We start from the raw sequence: 27174 nt of genomic DNA on the forward strand, positions 1-27174 counted from the left end.
ACCACTAATCTGTTTTCTGTCTCTATAGTCTTTGCCTATTCTGGACATTTCATATGAATGGGAGCATACAGTGAGTGACCTTTTGCCTCTGGGCGCTTTCACTCAGCACCATGTTTTCAGGCTTCATCCATGTTATAGCACGTGTCAGTACTTCAGTCCTTTTTGTGGCCAAATAATATTCCATTGTGTGGATGGACCACAGTGGGTTCTTTCTTAACTACTATGTTATAAGGCCTCTTTAGCAACCATTTAGTAGATATTTGTTGGATGGCTGTAAGGCAGACAGAACTCCTATTTCCCATAATAAATGGTCATTCTCTACCCTATACCTTATCACACCAAACGCTGGAGATGCAAGAGAAACCCTGGATCCTTCTCTCATGGCCCACCTCCCTCACCCCTGCACACATACCAACACACCCCATCACCTGTAGTGAAGGAAAAATCGACACGCCACAGCACCCAGGAGCAGGATGATGGTCAGGTAGAGCTTGAACTTCTCATACTCATCCTTGTAGGCAAATCTGCAGCGACAGACACCCCCAGGAAAGGTCACATCACTATAACCCATCACCCCACTGGATCCCTGACCTGTTAGATCAAACTAAGGGAGAGATTTCGAAATAATGGTAATGATCGATAGGGAAAGAGGGTCAGTGTGCAAAGCTTCCTTTGTCCCTGGACTCCTGGGTTTAACGTTTTGAGCCCATGATGGGCAAGGAGCTGACACAGGGTCTCCTCCTCAATCACCTACAGTAGTGGAAAAGCCACAGCTCCATTTTCCCTAGAAATGGGATACATTTGGGGTGGCCAGGACTGCCTACGCCCCAGGAGGAATGTGTGTGATAAGGCATGGAATGCGACAGGGGGCCATTTCTCACGGGAAACTGGCAGTCCAGTCCACATCATGTACTAACTCTGTGAAAGGAAGGAAGGAAACCTCCCCCAGGTGGTCTATATACTCAGGAAGAGACCATCGGAAAGACCAAAAGCCAGAGTCCCAGCTGTGAACATTTTTTTTTTTTTAATGCAAAAACTAGCTTGGTCCCATCTCTCTTGAGCTGAAAGAGCAAAATGCCCAGATTCCATACAGTCAGGTGGAGGGGTGCCTGGGATACTCACTTGGCCTGGTTGCTGAGAAGGGTCACATTCACATTACCGAGAACCAGATTCAAGTAGAGCCTGAAAGGAAAGACCTGTGAGGGCCACCGAGCCAACAACCCCAGGAGTGGGCCCCAACCAAAAAGATTCAAACTTAATAAGCATGGCAAGGGCAGCCCAGTGGTGAAGAACCCGCTGCCGATACAGGAAACATGGGCTCAATCCCTGGGTCAGGAAGATCCCCTGGAAGAGGAAACGGCCACCCACTCCAGTATTCTTGCCTGGGAAATCCCATGGACAGAGGAGCCTGGTGGCTAGAGAGTACGCACGCACAATAAGCATGGCACTGAGCACCAGATATTAGAAAACGAGATGCTAAGCTCAACGGTAAAGTTCTCACATCATATGAGAATGAAAATGATTAACTAGAGAACATGGCAACTGTCAGGACCATCATGATTAACCCATTTCTCCCCATTTTAGCTGGCTTACAGACCATGTTTCCCAGCCTCCCTTGCAGCTAAATATTTTTAAAAATAAAATAAAAAATAAAGTATACAGCTTAGTGGTGATTATTTTGTACTGTACAGAAATATCAAATTGCTATGTCTACCTCAATCTAAAAAATAAATAATAAGGTGAGCTCATAAAACATGTTTACATTAAAAACAAATTATACAATTTAATGTTTTCAAGTATATTTACAACGTTGTGCAAACATCAGTGTCACCTAATCCCAGAACATGAAATTTCAACACCCCAAGAAGAAAGTCCTTACCCACTAGCAGTCACTCCTTCAGCCCCTGGCAACCACTAATCTACCTTCTGTTTCTGTGGATTTGTCTATTCTTGACATTTCGTGTAAACAGGCTCATGTGATACGTGGCCTTTTATGTCTGGCTTCCTTGTTGTGAACGTTCAGCACTCATTTTCACTGAGTGTATATACACCCAGGAGTGGAATTTCTGGGTCGTATGGTATGTATGTGTTTGGCTTCACTAGCAAATGGCAAACATTTTTGTAAAAAGGGATCTGCTTGCCCTCCACAGCCTGACTCTTTCCTGCTTGTTAAGAATGCGATGGTGTGACCCAGCTTTGGCCATGCAGATGAGAACAACTCCTAAAGAAGTGGTGAGTAGTAAGTAAGCTGCAAGGACCAAGTACCTAGGTGACCCCAGGAGCCCAACATTCTTGGCCCACTCACCTCTGAACTGCTATGTGTGAGGGACAAAAGCCTCGCATGTTTGAGCCACTGTGCCATGATGCTTCTGTTACAACAGCCTGTACTCTAACATGCTATGTGCATGCATGCTCAGTTACATCCAACTCTTTGCAACTCCATGGACTGTAGCCCCCCAAGACTTCTCTGCCCATGGGATTTCCCAGGCAAGAATACTGGAGTAGGGAGCCATTTCCTTTTCCAGGGGATCCTTCCAACCCAGTGTCTCCTGCTGGTCCTGCACTGGCAGGATTCTTTACCACTCACTGAGCAGGTAGATTCTTTACCACTGAGCCACCTGGGAAGCCCCTAAAATGCTAATTAATAAAGGTGAAAATAAAGGGTTAGGAGATCTAACCCTTGTCTTCTAACCCAGGGGAAGACAAGTTAATTCTACAGAAGGAGAGAGGGGTTTAGAAAGACTTCACTGAGGTAGTAACATGTGAACTGGGCTTTGAAGGATGCATAGAAGTTTGAGAGGAGAAAAGGGAACAGAAAAGCCCTCTTCCAGCTATGGGTAAAATCAAGGTAGGTTTCCAGTCTTGTGCATCAAGAGCAGAGGTGTCAGAAAACCATCTGTTTTTCTCACCTAGCATATAGTCCCTACCTCCTGGAAGGGCAGTATAATTTCCCTTCAGAGAATCACTTTTCCCCCTAGGCTCTAGGGTAAGGCACATGACCCAGGTTCCCCCAGTCAAAGTGGTGCAACCTCCTGATTGGGTCAGTCATAATCATGGAACACAATCTAGGCCAATGAGAATCAATAAGAGGACCTTTCCCAGAACTCCTACAGAACAAAGAGGCTTTCTGTACCAGATTTGCTAAGCAGGTAGGATGCAAACCCAGAGCTGCTGAGGCCAGCTTGTGGAGGAAGCCTGCCTGAGAATAAAATTCACACACTGCAAAACAGAGTAAAAATAAATAAATAAATAGGGACACAGTTTACCAGTATCCAGTCCTACCTAGAGCTGCACCTGGACTTTTTAGTTACATGTGTCAACAAACGTCCTGTTATTAATTAAGCAACTTTGAGTTGGGTTTTCTGTCATTTGTATTCCAAGGATTCCTAACTAATGTAAGCTGGACAGAGGACTAGAGAGACTGGAGCTGGGAGAGTGAATCTGACTTTCACTCAAACAGCAAGAAGGTCATGCTGTTTCATTCTGCAGAAAGTTATCACCACCCAAAGCCTGGAATTTTTAACCAAACACGACCAAAAAGGAGAAGACAAGAGGAAGGCCTCTGGTAGAAGGCTCTGACTCAGGGCTGGGTCAAACCAGGAAGAAAGTCAGGGTGCTTCCTGGGACATGCATTTAGCCACCCACATCAAGTCATGATACAATGCTATAAGGATCCCTCTTTACGAGGTGGCAGAGATGTCACTTGAGGAAGAAGATGGGACTTCTCTGAAGAAGGAAAACGGAAAGAACACAAGCACCAGAGTCAGAATGTCCAGTGTTCACATCCTGGTTCAACCTAACCCAGTCTGAGCCTGCTGGGCAAGATGCTTCCTAAAGCCACTTCTCTGAACCTTTAGAACAGGGATTCCTGGATCTCATTCACCGGGCTGTAGAGGTGAGTGCACCTCTGAGCATGCACGAAATGACTGACGTCAAGAGAGCCCCCCTGCACAATGCCAGGCATACAGGGGCCCTCAATGGATGTTTGTTCTCTTGAACGAGAACACGTTTCCTCTTGACCTCAGGTGACATCGGGCAGATGGCAGAGGCTGGGAACCAGATCCTTTGTCTGGTTCCTTGAAAAAGCCCTTCCAGGAATGTCACTGCCACACGGAGGGGCTGAGGTCCCCTCCTGGGTTCATGGAGGGTCATGTAAGGAAGCTTCCTTCTCTTTCCTGCCCTGGTTTCCTCCTCAACCCCAGCAGGGAGGCCAGAGGCATGCAGACCGGGTGCTCCAGGCCTGGGCATCTGTACAGTGTTGGGGGTGTGAGGGCAGGTCCCCAGCTCCTACCCATTCTTCTTGGGCAAGTAGGCCTCCATGTCAAAGAAGACGTTCTGCCGCTCCTTGATGTTGGCGCCCATCTGCTGAACGAGCTCTGCCTCCTCCCGACTGGCATGGCGCTTGTACCTGAGGTCAGAGGTGTGGGGGTGAGACAAGCGTTACACAGACTGGATGAAGAAACCAGAAGCTCTAGGCACTGCCCCGCATCTTTCCATCTCAATGCTTCTGGCAACCTCAGCTCTCCAGCTGTACTCTCCGGGTTTGATGCTGGCTCCCTGCCAGCCTTGGGAAACATCCTTTAACTGCTCTGCTTTTTTTTCCATACCTCAAAAATAGGGATAACATCAGACCTACCTTGTAAACGATATCATTGTGAGGACACAGTGGGTAAATGCAGTGTAAAACATTTAGAACACCTGACACATAGTACGAGCTCCAGGGATATTGGCTGGCAATACCACCCTCCACGCTATTCTATAGGAATAACCTGAAGGTTATGAAGAGTGCAGACAGGAAGAGTTTTGAAAGTATTAGCAGTCAACCAACCAAGGCCTGATTGTTGTTCTTTGGTGAGATTTAATTTCAAAACTAGAAAAACAAGTCATAGATACTCAGAAGAATAGCAGGGGTCCTGGGGAACCTAACTCACGAGTCAACCTTCCAACCCAACGGTTCTCAACTGGGGAAACTTGGGATGGGAGTTCTCCCAAACCATGAAGGCACTGTCTGGGAACATTCTGAGTTCTCAAGACAGGAGCAGAGAGTTCTACTTGCACCTAGTGGGTAGAGGCCAGGGATGCTGCTCAACATCCTACAATGCGCAGGACAGCCCCCAGGAACAAAGAAGAATCAACAGTGCCAGGAATGAAAAACCCTAGACAGATGAAAGACTGGGGTCCTACCATCAGTGAGATATGTTTTTCCAAGAGTGGTGATGTCATTATGTGGAACCATCCACACTCTTCACATGACTAATTGGCCTCCATATCCAAAATGGTCAGTCAAGGTTAGGTGTATAATCAGTAACCATCTCCCAAATTTTCCTTTGGGAAGGGAAGAATCACCCAGGAATCATAAACTGGAATGGAGGCCCAACTAAGCGGCCAGGGACAAGGCACTCAGAGCCTGTTTTCCTGTCTCCCTAGGGGGTCACAGCATCACTGGACTCCTTCACTTGCAGGGAATGACAGCACTTTCCAAACCATAAAGACATGGGACTAGGAAGTGAACAGGTGATCCTGGCCTTAGGAAATGAACTAGGTCATAAGCTCAAGTGTATCCCCACCAGGCATGCCGGACCTCTCACCCCCTACACCAGAGACCTGGTGGGGTGAACTCCCTTTGCCTGAGAGAAGGATACTTGCTATTTGCCTGCCTGACAGGACTTCTCATAACAACTTTCCTGCGGGAACTATGACTCATCTTCTTCCCCCTCCCAAGTAGTTCAAGTAGAGCCGTCTCATCCCCCAGGTCCATAAACTGAGCACAGGACCAAGTCTCATATAAGTGTTACCACTCAGTCGTGTCCGACTCTTTGCAACCCCATGGGCTTGCCTGCCAGGCTCAGATGTCCATGAAATTCTCCAGGCAAGAATACTGGAATGGGTTGCCGTTTCCTCTTCCAGGAGATTTTCCAAACCCAGGTTTCCTGACCTGCAGGAAGATTCTTTACCTCTGAGTCACCAGGGAAGACCCCAAGTCTTATATAAACCGCATCTCAATGACTGGGTCACAGATGGTCACATGACCAGTTCCAGCCAATGAGACTCACACCCAGCACTTGTTTGTGCTGAAAGACGAGTTGTCAATTCTGCTCGGGTGGCCAAGCCAGTAGGAAGAAAGGCTAAAAAGATAACAGCCTGGCACTGCTGGTGGCTATCTCAGTGACCATCTCAGCCAGAAAGTGAAGCCAGTCTAGAGGAAGGCAGAATTGAGAGGAAAAAAACCAAATTCCTAAAAACACCCTTTGACCCCCTGGATCCAGTGATGCTTGACGCCACTTCTGTTTTTTTCTGTTAAAATTTCCATTCTCGGCTCAAGCCAGTTTTGAGTTGAGATTCTGTCCCTAAAAGCCAGGGGAGCCTCTGAGCTGCAGCCCGCCTACCTCTGGAGTGTGAGTTTCAGGTCCTTCAGTCGCGTCTTCTGCTTGTTGATGGAGCTGCTACACGAAGTCTGGAGTGCATTCAGTTCCTCCAGCTTCTGCTTGTAGATCCTGTGAGTTTCCTGAGGGATAGAAGAGCCCAGACAGGGTGTTCAGGAGAACATAAAGGGGTTATTTTTCAGTCTGCTTGTGTCAGAGTATATTATTGTTCAGTCGCTAAGTCGTCTCCGACTTGACTTTTTTCGACCCCATGAACTGTAGCACCCCAGGCTTCCCTGTCCTTCATGACCTCCCAGGGTTTGCTCAGATTCATTCAGTGATGCTACCATCTCATCCTCTGCTGCCCCCTTCTCCTTTTGCCTTCAGTGTTTCCCAGGATCCAGGTCTTTTCCAGTGAGTCAGCTCTTTGTGACTACAGAATCCAGTTTGACAGTTAAGATGATACAAGTACACCTATGAAAGATCTAACTTATAAAGCTGGGGCTGGATTTGGGGAAGGCAGCACTAGTGTAATAAGGAACTGCTGTCTTTTCCTGTGCAGGTTCTGTCTTTTCTGATGGGAACAGAAACCAAATACGCCTCTGAGGGGCCAGCCACCTCTTGCCAATTCTTGGTCCAGGTGGTTTGAGTAGAGCTAACAGTGCCCATACCAGGCGTGGTCATGTGACTCAGGCCTGGCTAATCAGTATTCTTCAATCCCCCCAGCAACTGATTGGTTCATAGGTGGATACATGGCTCAAACTGAGCCAATGAGAGTCAGCTCTGGGACTTCACCTACAAGTATTGATTTAGAGATGCCCTCTTTCTCCTGGGTTTGTTAATCTGGTAGAAGGCACACCTGGGGCTGTTGAGTGTGGACAGCCTGCCTAAGAATGAAGCTGGGAACTTCCCTGGGAGTCCATTGGCTAAGACTTCACGCTCCCAATGCAGGGGGCCAGGGTTTGATCCCTAGTCAGGAAACTAGATCCCACATGCTGCAACTGCCACAACTAAATATCCCCATGTCACAATGAAGATTGAAGATCCCATGTGCCACAACTAAGACCTGATGCAGCCAAATAAATAATTTTTTAAAAAGAAGAATGAAGCCAAACAGGAAAACAGAATTAGGACACAGTAAGAGACAGCATTTTTATAGCGTCATTTCAGTGCTTGAATCTAACCAAGTCTGAATGCAACACTGATACTCTTAGTTATATGAATTAATAAATTTCTTTCTGGTTAGTCCAGTTTGAGTTGGATTTCTGATCTTGGCAATGAAGACAGTTCTTGGTAAGACAATTAAGAAAAAGACATACCTCCTCCCTTTAAGTCAACCCTCCTTATCCCAGGCACAGCCACTCCAATACACTCAATATCTTACTCCTGGAAATAACCATTCAGGACCACAAGGCCAGAGGAAATACAAGACAGTGCTCCCCACGGCAGGGAGAATGGAACAGAGGATCTTCTCGACATTACTGCCACAGCACACCTCCCCCTGGGTACTGCCCTATGCAGGGAAACAACCAGTCTCCTCCAGAGTCCTGATAATCTAAGACAAATACCAATGATCTGGAGAGAACAATATGAGGGTATGGGGACCATAAAGTTAGAAACAATAATCCAATGGCCATATTTAAGGTGGCTGTCTGCTAGGGTGGCAGAGAACTGTATTAGCAGAGAGGAAAAAGGGATGGGCAGTGAGGCCCATAGCCTAAACCCTCATGTCCACCAAGCAGGTTCCTAGATATGAAAGTTAAGCCCGAAAATATGAAAAAAATGAAGGCAGTGAAGTGAATAGATAACACTTAGGGGCAACATGGAAGAATGCTCTGAGCATATCTCCTTTGGCCCTCAGTTGAGAGGGCTCGGTCCCCTGGATTTATACAGTTTCCTCATTCTCTCCTTCCTGAGCCCCCAGAGAGGAAAACGGTGTCTCATTTTTTTAAATTTAGCTTTTAATTTTTAAATAATCTCACATTTCTGAAAGAATTCTAAGAATGCAAAGAACTCCCCTACACCTTTCGCCCAGATTCACCAACTATTAGCATTATGATATATTTGCTTTCTTCCCACGTGTGTGTTTGTGTGTGTGTGTGTGTTCTTTATCTGTATCAGGCATTAGTAAACCCACTGGCCAAATCTGGCCACCTGATTTTGTACAGGCAGTAAGCTAGAAATGATTTTTGTCTCGTTGCAAAAGATCAAAAGAAGAATATTTTGTGACATGTAAAACGTATACAAAATTGAAGCTCTGGAATCCATGAATAAACATCCATTTCACTGGCGCACAGCCACGCCCATTCATTTACATATCGTCTGCAGCACCACAACGGAGCAAGAGTAGCTGTGACAGAGACCACATGGCCTGCAAAGCCCAGAATCCTCACTACTTTACCTTTTTGTCAAGAGTCTGACCATTTCTGTTCTAAATCATTTAGGAGTTACTTGTAGACAATAGGCTTCTTTACTCCTAAATACTTCAATGCGTATTTCCTAAGGACATGACATTCTCTTATACATCTAACTATCAAATACAGAAAATGTTATTTTGATACAATACACTACTGTGGCCTCAAATACCATCCAAATTCAAGTTAGGATGTGAAGGCTTTCTTTTTGTAATTATTATTATTATTTATCTATGGCTGTGTGGGGCCTTGTGGCTGCATGCAGGCTTTTTCTAGTTGCTACAAGCAGGAGCTCCTCTCTAGTTGCAGTGTTTGTTTCCCACTGCGGTGGCTTCTCTTGTGGTGGAGCCTGGGTTCTAAAGCACGGGCTCAATAGTTATGGCATGCAGGCTTAGATGCTCCTCGGCATGTGGGATCTTCCCCTGCACTGGCAGGCGGATTCTTAACCACTGGCCCACCAGGGAAGTCCTGCGAACTATCTCTGGCTGGATGGCAATTTCTCCCCAGACCTGGGCCCAATTCCGTCTTATGCCTTGTACTGTTGTTCATATCTCTTTGGGCTCCTTTAGCCTAGACCAGCTCCTCAACTTCTGTCTTGGGAATATCAGCGTTTCTAAAGTGTCCAGTTGTTTAGGAGAATGTCCCTCTGCCTTGGTTTGTCCGATATTTCCTCATGATTGAATTCTGAATACGCATCTGAGACAGACATGCCACTCAAGTGACACTGGGTCCTCAGTGTCTCCCATGAGAAGGGACGTGGAGTCTATGATGCTGACTCTGACTGCTTGGGAGAGATGGTGGCCATCTGTTTTCTCCACTGTACAGCGACCAGCTTCCTACCTGTAATGAATGAATAATCTGTACAGAAAGAGGCTTCAGCGCCAAAACAGTCCTCAATGGTCAACCAGTGTCTGCAGGTAAGAAAGGCAACTCTCCAGAACCAGACGTGGAGGATGGGTGCAGAGAGATCCCCAACTACACAGCCTTTGAGAAAGTGAAGCCCTTGGATTTGGAGTCCCCAGCAACGGAAGGTAAAACACCACACCACCTCCTGGCACTCTTGGGTGTCGGGCCCCCGTACAGTGAGATAAGACCCAGATTGCAACATCAACAGACAGATGCTCACCAGGCCCTCTTCAGTTTGAATTAATATTTAATTTCACAAGTAAACATAAGGACATTATCCTCGTTAAAAATTAAAACACTACAGCTACAGCTGGAGTTGACTTTGAATAGACCCCTATCCTGTCTTCTCCCCCTTCTCCAGAAGTAACCACTGTTACGTTTCTTCTAGACTGCATTCTCTGTATCTATGTATTTCCATGTTCCACATAGACCTATTTCTATATATATATATATATATATATATATATATATACATTTAACATATATACGAAAAATGCTCACTGTTGCAAAAACTATTTGTCCCTAATACTTATTCTCCTTTGTTTCCTTTTTTTAAATAATGAGTTTGAGTATTTATTACATCTCAGTTTTTTGTTTTTTAGCCCCACACCATGTGGCACATGAGGCACGTAGGATCTTAGTTCCCCATTCAGGGATCAAACCTGTATCCCCTACATTGGGAGCAGAGAGTCAACCACTGGACCCCAAGACATAGCCAGAACACGGCTGTCCAGCTACAGACATTTCCCAGCCTCCTTTGCAGCTAAGTGTAGGAATATAACCAAGTGTTAGCCAATAGGTTGCAAGCAGAAGGGATGTAAGTTCTGAACTACATTTTTTTTTTAACCACTACACCTGCTCTTTCTAGCTATTCAGTTTTCACATGTCAAGGCAACATTTTCTGCCAAGAGTAACTGAACCACATCTTTCTAAGTAACGTCTTGCCCTCTACTCTTTTTCTCCCTGGCCGGCATATGGCAACAATGGATCCAGTTACCTTGAAACCGGAAATGGAAGCTACATGGTACAAATGACAAAGCCCACAATGTCCTCCTCAGCCACACCAACCTGGATCTTGTTTTAAAAGATGACCACCAGTCCTTTAGCACTCCTCACATAGACAAGTGGTATCTCTTTTCAGTCTCCTTAAATACAAGTAGGCTTGTGGCTGGTCTGACCAATAAAACATGTCAGAAATACCCCCCCAAAACAAACAGCCCAATTGAAAAATGGACAGAAGATCTGAATAGACATTTTTCTAAAGAAGCCATACAGATGGCCAACAGGCACATGAAAAGATGCTCAACATCACTAATCATCAAGGAAATGCAAATTAAAACCACAGGGAGATATCACCTTACACCTGTCAGAATGGCTATCATTGAAAAGACCTCAAATAACAAATGCTGGCAAGGATATGGAGGAAAGGGAACCTTTGCACACTGTTGGTGGGAACGTAAATTGGTGCAGCCACTGTGGAAACAGTATGGAGGTTCCTCAAAAAAACTAAAAATAGACCTCCCATCTGATCCAGCACTTCCACTCCTGGGTCTGTATCGAAGGAAATGAAAACACTAATTCAAAAAGAGACATGCACCTCAATGTTCACAGCAGCATTATTTATAACAGCCAAGATACAGAAGCAACCTAAATGTCCACAGCAGACGAATGGATAAAGAAGATGTGGTACACACACACACACACACACACACACGAATACTATGCACCCATAAAAAAGAATGACATTTTTGCCATGGATGGACTTGGAGGGCATTATGTTTAATAATATGTCAGACAGAGAAAGAGAAATGCTATATGATACCACTTATATGTGGAATACAAAAAAATACAACAAACTAGTGAATATAACAAAAAAGAAACAGACTCACAGAGAACAAACTAGTAGTTACCAGTGGGAAGAGAAAAGGGGAGAGGGGCAATACAGGGGCAGGGGGATTGAGATACAAACTACTATGTATAAAATAAACAAGCTATAGGATACACTGTACGGCACAGGGAATACAGCCAACATTTCATCATAAGTAAAGTATACCCTTTAAAAATTGTGAATCACTATTATACACCTAAAACATATGTCAACTTTATCTCAATTTTTAAAAGACGGCAGAACTGACACTATACCATTTCTAAGAAAAACTCACAGAGGGCCATTGGGTTTGCACCTTCTTTGCTGGAACACTAGCTTCTGGAACAAAAAGTTCCATGACTCTGAGGCCACCATGCTGCATGGAAACCCTAACCACATAGAGAAGCCACATGACAGCAGTCTGATCTGAAGAACAGCCACAACTAAAATAAATCTTCTTGTCATTCAGTTCAGGCAGATATGAGGGTCAAGAAACCTCCAGATAATTCCAGCTCCAACCATTTGCATCTTCCCAGGTAAGGCCTCTGACCTCGTGGAACACAGTCAAGCCATCCCCACCACGCCCTGCCTAAATTCCTGACTCCCAGAATCCATGAGCAAAATGCAATTACTGTTGCTTTATGCCAATGGATAACTGGAACACTCGGCACCCATCTGAACCACTGTATGAGAAGGGAAGAAGCTATCTCATTGAAACCATTTTATTAGGGGATCTCTTTGCTACAGCAGTATAGCTTATACCCTAAAGCACATACTTTTAATTTTTTAAATATATTAACTGTATCAGAATACAGATACAATTTCACAACTTTCTTTTCTCACTCAATAATATGTCTTATAGACCTACCCACATAAGAATACATAGATAGGGATTTCTCTGGTGGTCCAGTGGCTAAGACTCCACACCCTCAACACAGAGGGCCCAGGTTTGATCCAGGGTCAGGGAACTATATCCCACATGCCACAATGATGATCAAAGATCCCGTGTGCCACAACTAAGACTGGCAGAGCCAAATTAGTTAATTAAAAAGAAGAAAAAAAGAAGACTATATAGATGTGCTTCATTTTTAGTCCTGTTCAGTCCTCCATACTATGAACATACAACAGTTTATTTAGCCATTTTCCTGTCACTGGATACTTACGTTGTCTCCAGTCTCTGACAATAACCAACAATGCAACAATGATTAATATCCTTGCACTGTCTCCTTTGGCACACACACAAGTGTCTCTGGGGAAGAGAAGGAGAATTTCTGGGTCATAGGCTACACACTTGTTTTTACTTTTAACCTATCTTGGCAAACTGCCCACAGAGTGGCTGTGCCAATTTATGCTCCCACCCACAGCATATGACAGCTGCCCACACTTCACCAACACTCAACTCTATCCCCACTGACTTTCTTAAAGGCGCTTCCTCATGCCTCCATGGGCTTCCCAGGTGGTGTAATGGTAAAAGAACCCACCTGCCAATGCAGGTAGACGTAAGAGATGCAGCTTCGATCCCTGGGTCGGGAAGATCCCCTGAAGAAGGAAATGGCAACCCATTCCAGTATTCTTGCCTGGAGAATCCCATGGACAAAGGAGCCTGGCAGGCTACAGTCCATAGGGCTGCACAGAGTCAGACACGGCTGAAGCTACTTGGCACACACGCGTGCAGTGCTTCACACTTCACCTAATGCTGAAGCTCCAATACTTTGGCCACCTGATGTGAAGAGACGTCTCTTTGGAAAAGTCCCTGATGCTGGGAAAGACTGAAGGCAGGAGGAGAAGGGGGCAACAGAAGATAAGATGATCGGATGGCATCACCGACTTAATGAATATGAGTTTGAGCAAACTCTGGGAGATAGTGAAGGACAGGGAAGTCTGGCGTGCTGCAGTCCATGGGGTTGCAAAGAATCAGACACGACTTGGCAACTAAACAACAATAATGCTCCACTGGTGGTATTTTCTGCTCACTCTTAAAACATCAGACTGAAGTCCATGGCCCTTCTCATAATTGTGTCCCCAGGCACATACAGTCATTCCTGACTCCTAACAGTTCTCTGTCTTTCTCTCTGCCATTGGCTAGGGCCACTTCCTAAGGGAGATCTGAAACTGGAGACCACACCTCCTGTCCACCCTGTCCTCGGCTCCAGGCTCAGGATTTGTCAGCCTCAAGGACAATGTGAAGTGGAAACAAGGCCCTTAGTGTGACACGCTCTCTGTTCCCAGGGCATTCCTCACCCACGCCCAGCCTCTGCTGATTCCACCTTGTGCCAGTCACACAAGCAGCAGGAAAGATCATCAGCTCATTTCTTGGATTCTGTCCTTTTTCCAGACAGTTGTCTCTCAGTCTTTTTTCAACTGTGGTAAAAATACATATAAAACTTACCATGTTAATCATTAAAATTTTTCCAATTGCAATAAAATACACATGAAACTTACCACCTTAACCATTTTATGTGCACAACACACTGACATCAAATATGTTCACATTATTTGCCATCCATCTCCAGAACGTTTTCATCAGCTCAACTGAAACTCTGAACCCGTTACCCAAGAACTCAGTCTCCTGTTCCCCTCAGCCCCTGACAACCTCCACTCTATTTTCTTATTTATTTATTTTTGGCTATGCTGGATCTTCACTGTCTTGAACAGGTGACCAGGGGCTGCTCTCTGTCGCAGTGCTCAGGCTTCTCATTGCAATAGCCTCTCATTACGGAGCACAGGTTCTAAGCAAGCGGGCTTCAGCAGTTGCAGCTCGTGGGCTCAGTAGTTACAACTCCAGGGCTTAGCTGCTCTGAGGCATGTGGGATCTTCCCAGAACAGAGATCAAACCCGTGTCTCCTGCCCTGGCAAGCGGGTGCGTACCCACTGTGCCACCTGGGAAGTCCTCCACCACTCTTTCTACTTCTATGAATTTGACTCCTCTAAGTACCGCATATAAGTTGACTCATACAGTATTTATATTTTTGTGCCTGACATTTAAACACAGCATAACGTCTTCAAGGTCCATCCACACTGCAGAACGTATCAGAAGTTCCTTCCTCCTTAAGGCTGAACAGTACCCCACAGTATGTATATACCACATTTTATCCACCCATCTGCCAATGCACACCTGAGTTGCTTCCATCTTTTGGATATTGTGAATAATGTTACTATGAACATGGATGTATATATATTTGTTTGAGTCCCTGCTTTTAATTCTTTGGGGTGTGTGTGTGTGTGTGTGTGTGTACTCACAAGCACAATTTCTGGATCATATGGTAATTAATCACACAGCTTAATTTTTTTTTAAAGAACTGCCATATCATTTTCCAGAGAGGCGGAACCATTTCACGACAGCTGTCTCTTGATGGGACTGTCTTTGTGATGTTTCTGGGAGGGGGCAGGAGTGGGGAGGAACACAATTCCTGTCTTCCCTCAGAGACCCTGCCCTTCACTCCTGAGGATGTCTCCAGAAGACCCTCAACTGGACCTGTGCTTTGAGATGCTTTTTCCAGGAGTGAGCCACACAGAGGCAAGCCAATCCTGCCTTTCAACGAACCAGCCCCTATGGTCTTGAACACAACTAGTCGCCAGATGGAAGCCTTCTGTTGTTTTTGCCAGCTCGGCAGCTACTCCCTTTCTGGTTAATTCCCTGTAATTTCTTTGGAGATCCTCCCTCCCTGACACTGAGTCCATGAGATCTGGCTAGGGACAGAGTGGACCTTGCCCCAGGTTCCAGGGAAAAATTACCCAGGCCTGGCCAATCAGAACATCACCCTCCTGACCCAGCTGGTTGACTCAGTGACAAGCATTCAAAACCAGTCACACTCAGTTGTGGGACTTTTTATCAGAACTGTTGAAAAAAACAGAGATAAAAAGAAACTTTTTTGCCACTTGTTTTGAAGGTAGCAGGGTATGAGCCCAGAGCTAATGGAGCTGCTGTTAGCTGCCTGGGAATGAACCCATCTGAGGGGAAAACAGGATGGAGGGGTAAACCGAGCCCTGATGGTTTCATTTAAGCTCCTGGATCAGCTTATATCTGCAGGTGGTATACCTTTGAAGTCCTAATTAACATAAGTGAACAAATGCCATTTTATTCTGTTTGGCTTTGCCAATTTGGGTTGAGTATCTCCATTTAAGAGGCCAGTGCCAGACTTCTGTGGTGGTCCAGTGACTAAGACTTTGCACTCCCAATGCAGGGGGTCCAGGTTCGGTCCCCAGGCAGGGAACTAGACCCCATTTGCTGCAATTAAGAGTTCATATGCCACAACTAAAGACCCAGCATGAAAGGAAGACAATATCCCACATGCCGCAACAAAGACCCAGTACAGTCAAATTAATTAGCTAATTTAAAAACGAGGCAGGGGTCAGAATCTAGATTGATATGCCAGAGAACAGAGCCTCCCTTCTGGGAAAAGTTAACCATACCAGGTAAGAAGAGAAGCCATAAATCTTGGACCCATTACCAGGCTCTTGCCCTGGGCACTGTCATCGTAAAGGTGCCAGAAACTTGGAGCCTGATGAATAAATCCTTCATCAAGCCAGTAACTAAACAGGCACTTTAAAATGCAGATCTTTGAACAACCATCAGTTCAGTTCAGTTCAGTTCAGTCGCTCAGTCGTGTCCGACTCTGCGACCCCATGAATCGCAGCACGCCAAGCCTCCCTGTCCATCACCATCTCCCGGAGTTCACTCAGACTCATGTCCATCGAGTCCGTGATGCCATCCAGCCATCTCATCCTGGGTTGTCCCCTTCTCCTCCTGCCCCCAATCCCTCCCAGCATCAGAGTCTTTTCCAATGAGTCAACTCTTTGCATGAGGTTTCCAAAGTACTGGAGCTTCAGCTTTAGCATTATTCCTTCCAAAGAAATCCCAGGGTTGATCTCCTTCAGAATGGACTGGTTGGATCTCCTTGCAGTCCAAGGGACCCTCAAGAGTCTTCTCCAACACCACAGTTCAAATGCATCAATTCTTTGGCGCTCAGCCTTCTTCACAGTCCAACTCTCACATCCATACATGACCACAGGAAAACCATAGCCTTGACTAGACGGACCTTAGTCGGCAAAGTAATGTCTCTGCTTTTGAATACACTATCTAGGTTGGTCATAACTTTTCTTCCAAGGAGTAAGCGTCTTTTAATTTCATGGCTGCAATCACCATCTGCAGTGATTTTGGAGCCTCAAAAAATAAAGTCTGACACTGTTTCTACTGTTTCCCCATCTATTTCCCATGAAGTGATGGGACCAGATGCCATGATCTTTGTTTTCTGAATGTTGAGCTTTAAGCCAACGTTTTCACTCTCCTCTTTCACTTTCATCAAGAAGCTTTTTAGCTCCTCTTCACTTTCTGCCCAAGGGTGGTGTCATCTGCATATCTGAGGTTATTAATATTTCTCCCGGCAACCTTGATTCCAGCTTGTGTTTGTTTTTCTGCCAAAGCAAGAACCTAAACCATTATTTTTTAACAACGTTATTGGGGTATAACTTACATGTCATAAAATTCTCACTTTAAGTGTACAATTAGCTCTTTCCCATCTTGCAAGATGGCGGGTGAAAAGGCTGAGAAGCCAGATACTAAGGAGAAAAAACCTGAAGCCAAGAAGGCTGATGCTGGCAAGAAGGCTAAAAAGGTGGAAAAGGTGAAGAAGGTTAAGAAGGGGAAGCCCCACTGCAGCCGAAATCCTGTCCTGGTCAGAGGAATTGGCAGATATTCCCGATCAGCCATGTACTCCAGAAAGGCCTTGTACAAGAGAAAATATTCAGCACCTAAATCCAAGGTCGAAAAGAAAAAGAAGGTTCGTGCCCTTGCTACTGTCACAAAACCAGTTGGTGGCGACAAGAACGGTGGTACCCGAGTGGTCAAACTTCGCAAAATGCCTAGGTATTACCCTACGGAAGATGTGCCTCGGAAACTGTTGAGTCATGGCAAAGAACTCTTCAGTAAGCATGTGAGGAAGCTGCGTGCCAGCATCACTCCTGGGACCATTCTGATCATCCTCACTGGGCGCCACAGAGGCAAGAGGGTCGTTTTCCTGAAGCAGCTGGGCAGTGGCTTGCTACTTGTGACTGGGCCTCTATCCCTCAATCGAGTTCCTCTGCGTAGAACACACCAGAAATTTGTCATTGCCACCTCCACCAAAATCGATATCAGTGGTGTGAAAATTCCAGAATATCTCACTGACACTTACTTCAAGAAGAAGAAGCTGCGTAAACCCAGACACCAGGAGGGTGAGATCTTCGACACAGAGAGAGAAATACGAGATCACAGAGCAGCGCAAGGTTGACCAGAAAGCTGTGGACTCGCAAATTCTGCGAAGAATCAAAGCTGTCCCTCAGCTCCAGGGCTACCTCCGCTCTGTGTTTGCTCTCACAAATGGAATTTATCCTCACAAAGTAGTATTCTGAACTTCTTGCAAAGAACCTAATTAAATAACTTGTCATTTCAAAAAAAAAAAAAAGTGTACAATTAAGTGATTTTTATACATTTATCAAGTTGTGCAACTATTATCACGTCCAGTTTCAGAACTTTCCGTCACCCAATAAGATCTCTAATGTTTATCCAAACTCACTCCCCACTCTTCCTTCCTCCCAGCTCCTGGCAACCACGAACCCACCTTCTGACTCTATAGCTTTGTCTTTTCTGGGTATTTCATATCAATGGAATCATGTAATATGCAGTTTTGTGTCTGGTTCTTTCACACAGAATAGTGTTTTTGAGGTGTATTTCTGTTGTGGCATGTATCCACTTTTTTACTGCACCTCAGCATTTATACCATATTTTTTTATTCATCTACCAGTTGTCGGACATTTAAGGTATTTCCAGTCTTTGGCTATTACGAATAAGGCTGCCATGCACATTCGTGCACAAGTCTTGGTAGTAGATATATATTTCAACTTCTCTTGGTTAGATACCTAGGAATGAAACTGCTGGGTCATATGGTACATGTATGTTTGCCAACTTTCAAAGAAAATGCCAAAATAACAAACCACTCTTTTTATTTCTAAACTTGGCAGCAGTGGGACTTTCCTGGTGGTCTAGTGGCTAAGACTCTGCACTCCCAATGCAAGGGGCCCACGGTTCAATCCCTCCTCAGGGAATTAGATACCACATGCTACAACGGAAAGACCCTGCATGCTGCAAGGAAGACAGCGCAGCCAAATAAATAAATAAAAAGAAATACAATTTAAAGTAAATAAAATAAAATAAACTTGGCAGCAGTGGACTGAAGCAAAGGAGCACAGTCACCAAAACTGGGAGTCAGGTGTCTGCACACAATGCAGGGAGTACCAGCTTATAAAACACATGACTGACTCCCACTTCAAGTTGCTACCTCCAAAAATAACCCAGAGTGCTGGGGGCACCGGAGCAGACAGGCAGCTGGGAAAGAAAGGACTCTGTTCTGCTGCTCAGAGCAAGTCCCAACCCCCAGCTGTCCAACTCAAGACCAAGCAAAGGAAAGAAAGACCCACTTGATAAAATACCTAAAGATAGAGCTTTAGGGTAGGGGGCGGGGAAGGACAGTTCCAAGGCAAACACTGCCAGGAAACAATCAAATGCTGACTATATAAATGTAATAAAAATCCCCAAGAGAAAGTACAAGCATCGTACACTGCTCAGTTCTTCAGTAAATGAAATTTGCATGGTTGTAATCACATAAATGACTGAGTCTTTTTTGTTTGTTTGTTTGTTTTTTAGCCACACCTCTCGGTATGTGGATCTTAGTTCCCCAACCGGATGTTGAACCCGGGCCCCTGCAGTGGAAGCACTGTCTTAACCACTGGACCATCAGGGAAGTCCCATTGAACCTATTTTTATGAATAAGCCTTTTGGTACTGTTAGGTGACTTTTTGGTCTCCTGCTCATTTGACTATGAAATATTTCAGGCCTATTGAAAAAGACAGAAAATCCTATAATTAGTAGAAAATAAACAACATTAATGCCCACATTTCTCACCCTCAGTTTAAGAACTAATAGTACACAAATTGTTGAAGGCCCCTACATATTCTTTCTACATAGCATTCCCATCCTTTGCCCCCAACGAGAGGAAGCCCTAGGCTGGTTATTTCCACCCCCAAGCCCACCCCAGATCAATCTTGTCTTCCTCTGTGCCCTGAGAGGTTGGCTCTTATGGACTGCATCTCCTGGACTCCCTTGCCCTGCCTCCTACTTAGCCAATGGGATGCAAGGACAGAAGACTGGGAACAGGAGGAGAAGCAGACTGGGGCATTGGTTCCCCTGCCTGCTCCTCACTTTACCAGGCTTTTGATGCTACAGCTCCAGTCCTGCAGCTCTCCTTACCCTGCAAAAGGCTCCGGTGACTGCCCCTTCCCTCTGTCCCTCAAGTATTACGATGGTCCCAACTCCAGGGGCCTCGTTGTGTCCAACTCTTGATGACCCCATGGACTGTAGCCCGCCAGGCTCCTCTGTCCATGCAATTCTCCAGGCCAGAATACTGGAGTGGGAAGCCATTTCCTTTTCTAGGGGATCTTTCTGACTCAGGGATTGAACCTGCGTCTCTCGCATTGCAGGCAGACTCTTTACTATCTGAGCCACCAGGGAAACCCCTTTAAACTGCCACACCTCTGTAAATAGCCCCGTCCTTAAACTCTTTTCAGTGAGTTCCATCCAGAAGAGTCATTTGCTGCTTGCTAGGGCCCTGCCCAAATCTCCATCCTACTGAATCTGACCCATATCACTCCCTTGCTAAAGTCTGTATTTGTACTGTATAGACACATATCAGTAAGCAGAACATAAGTGTTGTTTTGAGTACTTTAAACTATATTATACATGTCATACTATATATACCCGCTTAGCAACTTTTCACTCAATGTTGCTTTTCTCTTTAAAACATTTACCCATGTTGATACATATGGTTCTAGTTTATTCATTCTGAGCTTCATACCACACTCTACAGACGTTCAAAGGAATTATCCATCCTGATGGACAGTTAGGTTTCCAGATTTTAGTTGTTACAGAATGCTTATACACATTTCCTATTTGACTTTTTAACTATGTGGCTACGTGTTACTTATAAAAATAAAGGATAGATCAGAGACAGAGAGAGACAGACACTAACATTGGCCCTGTTAGCTGGGATGCCCATAGCTCCTTTCCCACATATCTGATTGCCATTCCTTTCATGCCATGTACAGGAGACACAAACACAATCCTTCAGTTTCCATTGAAGGATCTGGAGATCCGCCACCTCTCCTGTCCTCTGAGGCCACAAACTCTGCCCCAGTGGGAAGATGAGGTTAATGACTCCAGGTCCCAGCACGGCTGTGACCCATCTGGAGATGCCCTCTTAACATAACTTGACTGAGTCACAACACCTGAGTCAATATTTATCGCAGGAATTGATGGCAATGAGACTTCCCTGGCGGTCCAGTGGTTAAGACTCTACTGCCACTACGGTGGGAATGGGTTTAATACCTGGTTGGGGAACTAAGCTCCCATACAGCATGGCAAAAAAAAAAAAAAAATTGCCAGAATGGAATCATGTGCCATTTTCAGACAGGGCTCTGGCCTAGGAGCACTGCAAGCTGGTGGACAGCCCAGAAGACTGCCAGAATCATGGCCACCGCAAAAACACGGTGGCTGATCGTTGGGGCTGGTGCTAAGTTTTCGAGAGATTGCATTTATATAGTTCTGTTTCTAAGGAACTGACTTTCAAACACAGATTTCTGAATGCTGAATATACTGAACTAAGACTCACCGCCAGTGGAAACACTACAAAGACGACAAGTTGACTTCACCTAAACTGTATCAGTTCTATACTGGGAAAGATTCTGAGTCATGTGCCAGGATCAATTAGTAATGTCTGTTATAGGAACAGTGAATGGAGGTACAGGCAAGCATGTCAGGCCTTTGGAAGGCAGGTAACATAAAACTTAAGTGATTAGGCTTGAGACTCAGACTGACTTCATGTCTAGAATCTGCGACTTCTTAGTTTTCTCAGTTGTGAAAGAGCTAGGGCATGAGATATAGGTAATAGGTATTTTTAAAATCAGCTTTATAGGTATAATTTACATACCAATTCACCAATTTTCAGGTGTACAATTTAATGAATTTTGGCAAATATATACAGTTGTGTAACCACCACCACAATGAGGATATAAAACAAAGGTTCCCTAACTTTGTTGGTTTACCACACACACCCTTAGTGTCTCAATGAACTTTTCACAGGATCCTTAGGCCAAATAATTGGAAGAAAAAGTGAAAGTGAAGTCATTAAGTCATGTCCAACTTTTTGTGACCCTATGGACTGTGTAGCCTGCCAGGCTCCTCTGCCCATGGGGATTCTCCAGGTAAGAATACTGGAGTGGGTTGCCATTTCCTTCTCCAGGGGATCTTCCCAACCTAGGGATCGAACCTGGGTCTCCTGCATTGCAGGCAGAATCTTTACCCTCTGAGCCACTAAGGAAGCCAAATAATTGAAAAGTATCTATGTCCTAACAACTCAGTAGCCTCTTGGAGCAAAAAAAAAAAAGAATATGCAGAAATTGACAAGGGTATTTTTATTTCATTTTGAAGTAACCAAAAGTATTTATGGGTGTGTATGCCTGTCAGGCTCTGCACAAATTCTCAAACCTTAGAAATAGAGTAGACACTGTCACCCTCATTTCTTGTTCTAAATTGATTTTCACATAGTACTTGATTTTAATCAGCACCCAAAACCCAACTTCACAAAGATATGACATCATTTAAAAGAATGTAGCATAATCTAATGTGCAGCTGTGAACTACTCCATTAGCAGTTTAAGTGGTATGTGACAGAGGTCATCATCTTTCTCTTGAAAATTTAAATTATCCCATAGTGCCCCTGTGAGCTTGCTGCAGCTCCTCGGAGGTGCCTTAACACAGTTGGTGAAACACAGATATAGATTGTTTCTACAATATTACTCCTAAAAAAATAGCTGTCTGGCATCCTTCTCTGTTTTTTTTTTTTTTTTTAACTAGCAATATTTTGATTTTCCTTCATGGGACCATCCCTCTCCCACTGTTATTTCATGTGGTTTGAGCAGCAGTCATCTCAGTCCTGGGCAACAGGGGAGACATATTAACCAAGACCCAGACAATCAGTGCCACAGGATCTGGTCAAGGGATAATCACATGACCCAGGTAGGGCCGATGAGAGTCAGCCCTGGGACTCCAGGCAGAATTACAGGGGGAAAGATGGCTCGTTTCTGAGGTTTGCTAAGCTGGTAGATGTCAGCCTGGGACTGTCAAAGCTCATCTTGGCCACAACATGGGAGAGACCGTTGAGAACAAAGCTGACATAGGACACAGAAACACGTGCACACATAAACATCACTGGAGAACCTGGATCCAGCCCTGCCTGAAGCCATTTGCCACTGGACTTCCCAAGACAGAAGCCAATAAACTATTTTGATTTTTTGGCGTAAAGCTGGTTGAATTGGATTTCTGCCACTTACAACTAAGAATCCTTACTAATGTTTCATGTTAAAGCACCACAGAAATAAAATTAGTCCCCACAAGTCCAAAAGTTTCCTTCTAAAGCCAAGGGTCTCAGGATACTTTTGGAGCTCAACCCCAAAAATGCCTGATGGAAACAGCGGGCCTGGCGTCAAATTCTGGCTCCACGAATTTCAAGTTACGTAACATCTCTCAGCCTCAGTCTCATCTATAAAGCCAGGTTGTTGTTTAGATTAAATGGAATAATCCATGTATCATACAGTTAGTTCTTATTGTTGCTGCTATTACTGTCAGCCTTTGTTTGGTAGATAAAGAAACTCAAGTTCAGAGAGGCAGCTTGTTAAAGGTCAGATGCTAGACAGCAGCAGAATTCAGTCCTGAACCCAAGAATTCTGACTCCCTTGTCCAGAGTTCCTTCCACACAACCCACTTCTAGAGGAAAAGAGGCCTAGAAAGTAATGCAAGAAGGGAGAGAAACAAGAGTACCCAGGGCACAGACCTACCTTGGGCAGTGGTTAAGAGTACAGACTCCGGGGACTTCCCCAGCAGCCCAGTGATTAAGACTCCACTCTCCCAATGCAGGGGCACCAGTTCAATACCTAGTGTGGGACTACGATCCTGTGTGACGCAAGGCATGGCCTAAATAAATAAAAATTTTAAAGAGTATAAACGTTGATGTTCACCTGCCTGGATTTGAATCCTGACTCTAGTACTTATACTTTGGGGTGTATTTTTCACTCTGTAAGATGGGTGTAACAGGCTCTATTTTAGAGGGTTTTATTTAAATAATACTGATCTTCCTGCTTCCAGCCTGTCCCCTCATATCTATTCTATACACAGCAGCCAAAGGAATACCCGTTTCATTGGTAATAAAAGCCAAAAATCTCTGTAATGTCCTACCAGGTCCCTGCATTTCCGCGAGGTCAGGATAAGAGAAAGGCCTCTTCAGGCCACCTCCTTCCTGGGTGCAGAGGGATGAGGTCAGGTTTTCAGAGAGGCAAGACAAGAAATGCTCATTAAATCACCTGCCACCACGTCTGTAAGTGACCTTCTGTGGTCACACCACAGGCCACAGGGCCAAACATGCGCCAGTCTCAGACTAATGCTCAATCAGCCAGCACACCCGAAACCCCAACCAGCCAAAACCAAAGTTCTCACAGCAACTCAGCCTTGCCCCTGAGTCCACGGAGGCCCTGGCAGATGTACATCACAGACAAAAGAACAAAGATCCTTTCCTCTAGAAAGTCCCAGAGATTTTGACATTTTAGGGGTTGCGGCGGGGGTGGGGGGGGGGAATTCCAGAAATCTTTCAAATCCTCTTGGGTCTGAAATTAGATTTCCTCTTTCCTCCCGCCACTGGCAAAAGGGAAGGAGAGGTAAAACACAGAGACATTATACATCATCCCAAGAAAGACAGAATCAGAGAGATACGAACATGAAACCCACAAATCCCAGATTCTGAAGCAGATACAGGTGAAGGAAGATAGGCTGGGATTTTCTGGTGGGAGAAAAAGACCTTTCCTACCATTAACCTTTCTAGTTCCAGTCAGCACCCCCTCACCCCGTATACCTGTTGTGACCTCCTTGCTCCCCGACAAATGTCTCAGATTTGAAAGTTCACCCAACACACACGTAATGACAACGTACACTCTGCTTATTACATGGCTATTTCCAGAGATTCATCTCAGGAGTTCAGAGTTCTCACGTGTATTATGGGGGATGGGGGGAGGGATAAGAAGTCGGACCTAGTCCATTCCACTTGCCCCAATGCTGAAGACCTGAGTAAGGAACATAATGGTTTCTACCCAGTCAGTTCTTTTACAACCCTTGCTATGCACCAGGGGACACAATCCAGGATTCATTTCCAATTTCTCTCTGTCCCCCACACACTTGATCCCCAGAGACGCCAAGTAAGAACATAACAACAAATCAAACGTCTCCTTTGCAACCTCTGCCTGCCAAGACTAGCTATCTAATTGCTGTTAATTGCATTAACTGTATAGCTCTGAAGAGTTAAGACTCTTCCTTCTAGGCGAAAGCAGGGTCAGGGAAAGGAATTATGAACAAAAGCTCCACACAGCAAAACTCTTCTCTCATGCCCGACCCTAATACCGTGCATGGGTCCACAGTTGGATATAACTGAGAGCCCAGCAGGACAAAGCGGTGAGAAGCGGCTGAGTGGGGACTTCCCTGGTGGTCCAGTGGTTAAGACTCCTCGCTCCCAGCGCAAGAGGCCCGGGTTCAGTCCCTGATCGGGGAACTAGATCCCACGAGCCACAACTAAAGATCCCCCACATACTGCAATGAAGACTGAAGATCCTGAGTGCCGCAACTAAGACTTGGCACAGCCAAAATATAGATAAATACTGAGAAAAAAAGTAGCTGACTCTTCTCCATGGCAGGAGAGCCAAAAGGTCTCCTGGGAACCAGCTCTGGTACCTTACTCTCTGCTCACACCTAAAACAGCACCCCTCTCCCTGCGTGGTCTCTCCAGCACCCCTTCTCTATTCTTCGGGACGTATGACCCATCTTCCCTCTAGATGGCTCTGGAAAGACCCATCACAGACACCCTTCCCCATCTCCCCTCCCTCCCCTACTCTGGCCACAGTAAGAGGCTAACCAAACTGCAGACAAGAGCTCCATGGACAAGCGAAATGTCACTGCTCCCAGCTGAGACTAGGCAGAAGTTGGGGGGAGGGGGTGTTCCATGTGATTTCAGGCAAACAGAGCCCAACTCTGGAGAAAACAAACACAATCTGGCAGCTGGGGAGGGAACAGCCCCATCTCCAAAAAAAAGATCCAGGCATCTCTCTTAGCCAACCCCAAGATTTCCAGAGACCTCTCTAGTCACCAGGATAGGCAGCTGAGGCCTCTGCGAACCTATCAGGAACAACTATTCCTGCCAGGGACCCTGCAGCGGCAATGCCGATGCTGTTCTTTCAAGGGGCCTCTCTTATACCCGACCTCACCCCACCCAGCATAAGGCTCTGGGCCAAAGGGTGAGGGCTGAGAGCAGCCTCCATCGCTGGGAGGCAACCCAGCTGTCAGAAGTGACAGATGTCATCCTCGACGCCAAACTCGGCCTGCAGCAACGTCAGAGGCGGGACACAGGAGCTTCAAAGGCTGAGGTCTCTAACCCCTAAGCAAAGCCTGCGGGTTCAAGGTGAAGGGCTCCCAAGCACATCTCCCAAAATGGAGCGTCAGAGGAGGGCTGACCTGCCACAGCAAACGGGGAGTGGAGCCGCCAAAACCTGGTGGGCGGCGGTGGGGGTAGGGGAGACCCCTGAGGAGGTAGGGGCTGGGCTTTCTCTTGAGTCCCAGAACATACCTGGTCCCTCCGGCCTCCCCCACATGGACATGCCTGGAACTTCCCCTCAGAGGTCACAGATCAACTTTCTGCAGCAAAGGAGGCGCGCGCGGCAAAGAACCGGTGAGAAGGCGCGGGAGCGGGGGGGGGGGGGCCTTCCACCCGGCGCCCTAAGTGGATGAAAAAGTGAAGTCCTGGGAGATGGGAGGGGGCTGGCCCATGCAGACCACCGGCAACACCCCGCCTCCTCCGCCGCAGGGCCTGGCACGGAGCAACCTCTGGGCCTTGATGGTTCCCACGGCCGGGGCTCGGAGAAGCAGGAAAGGAAATACCCGGCACTTCAGGTAGCAGAGTTTCGGGACCAGGTGGCCCGGTCCTACCTGCAGTTCCTGAAATTCTCCCTCCAGCTCGTGCCACTCGCGCTCGCAACGCTCCAGCTGGCCAGACATGGTGCAGTGGTGCTAGGCGGCGGCTGCTCCCGCAGCGTGGCGCGGCAAGCCACCCGCACCCCACGCGTGTCCACCGGCCAGCCGCCTTCCCAGGCACCAGCTGTTCCTGCGCAGCCCGAGCCACGCGCGCACCTGACGTCACAGCCCCAGCCCAGGCGCCCGCCCCACCCCCTCGCCGGGAGGCAGCCCCCTGCGCATGCGCACGCGCCTCCCCAGTCCCGCCCCCGCGCGCCAGGAGCCCGCGGCGGGGATTGTTGTACCTTTGCGGGACTTGGCTGGGTCTCTCAGTGTTTCTTTAGAAATGCTTCGGCCCTTACGGAATCTCTCATGCCTAGCTGGGATGGGGAAGTTGTCCGCAAACCGCATTGGTAAAGCGTATTTTACCTAGACTGTGTGTATTTGAGGTGTCTGGGGTTGGAGGAAGGAAGGAGTTTGCGGGGAGGGAGCG

The 27174-nt window shown here is 46.2% G+C and overlaps 1 protein-coding gene and 1 pseudogene across 1 annotated transcript in view; one reads left to right on the forward strand and one right to left on the reverse strand.

Moving 5' to 3' along the window:
* Window positions 1-26860, reverse strand: part of TMEM120B (transmembrane protein 120B) — a 45063-nt gene extending 18203 nt beyond the window's left edge. The window contains exons 1-5 of the mRNA XM_012097770.4: window positions 26658-26860; window positions 6387-6505; window positions 4292-4408; window positions 1123-1182; window positions 429-524 (exon numbers count right to left, since the gene is read on the reverse strand). Of these exons, the coding sequence (XP_011953160.2) occupies window positions 429-524; window positions 1123-1182; window positions 4292-4408; window positions 6387-6505; window positions 26658-26726 (461 nt within the window). The 5' untranslated portion in view covers window positions 26727-26860. The remainder of the gene's footprint in view (window positions 1-428; window positions 525-1122; window positions 1183-4291; window positions 4409-6386; window positions 6506-26657) is intronic.
* LOC101123326 (large ribosomal subunit protein eL6-like) lies at window positions 17058-17967 on the forward strand (annotated as a pseudogene).
* Window positions 26861-27174: the final 314 nt, after the last annotated feature.

The sequence above is a fragment of the Ovis aries genome, chromosome 17 (assembly GCF_016772045.2).
Source record: "Ovis aries strain OAR_USU_Benz2616 breed Rambouillet chromosome 17, ARS-UI_Ramb_v3.0, whole genome shotgun sequence".
NCBI lineage: Eukaryota > Metazoa > Chordata > Mammalia > Artiodactyla > Bovidae > Ovis > Ovis aries.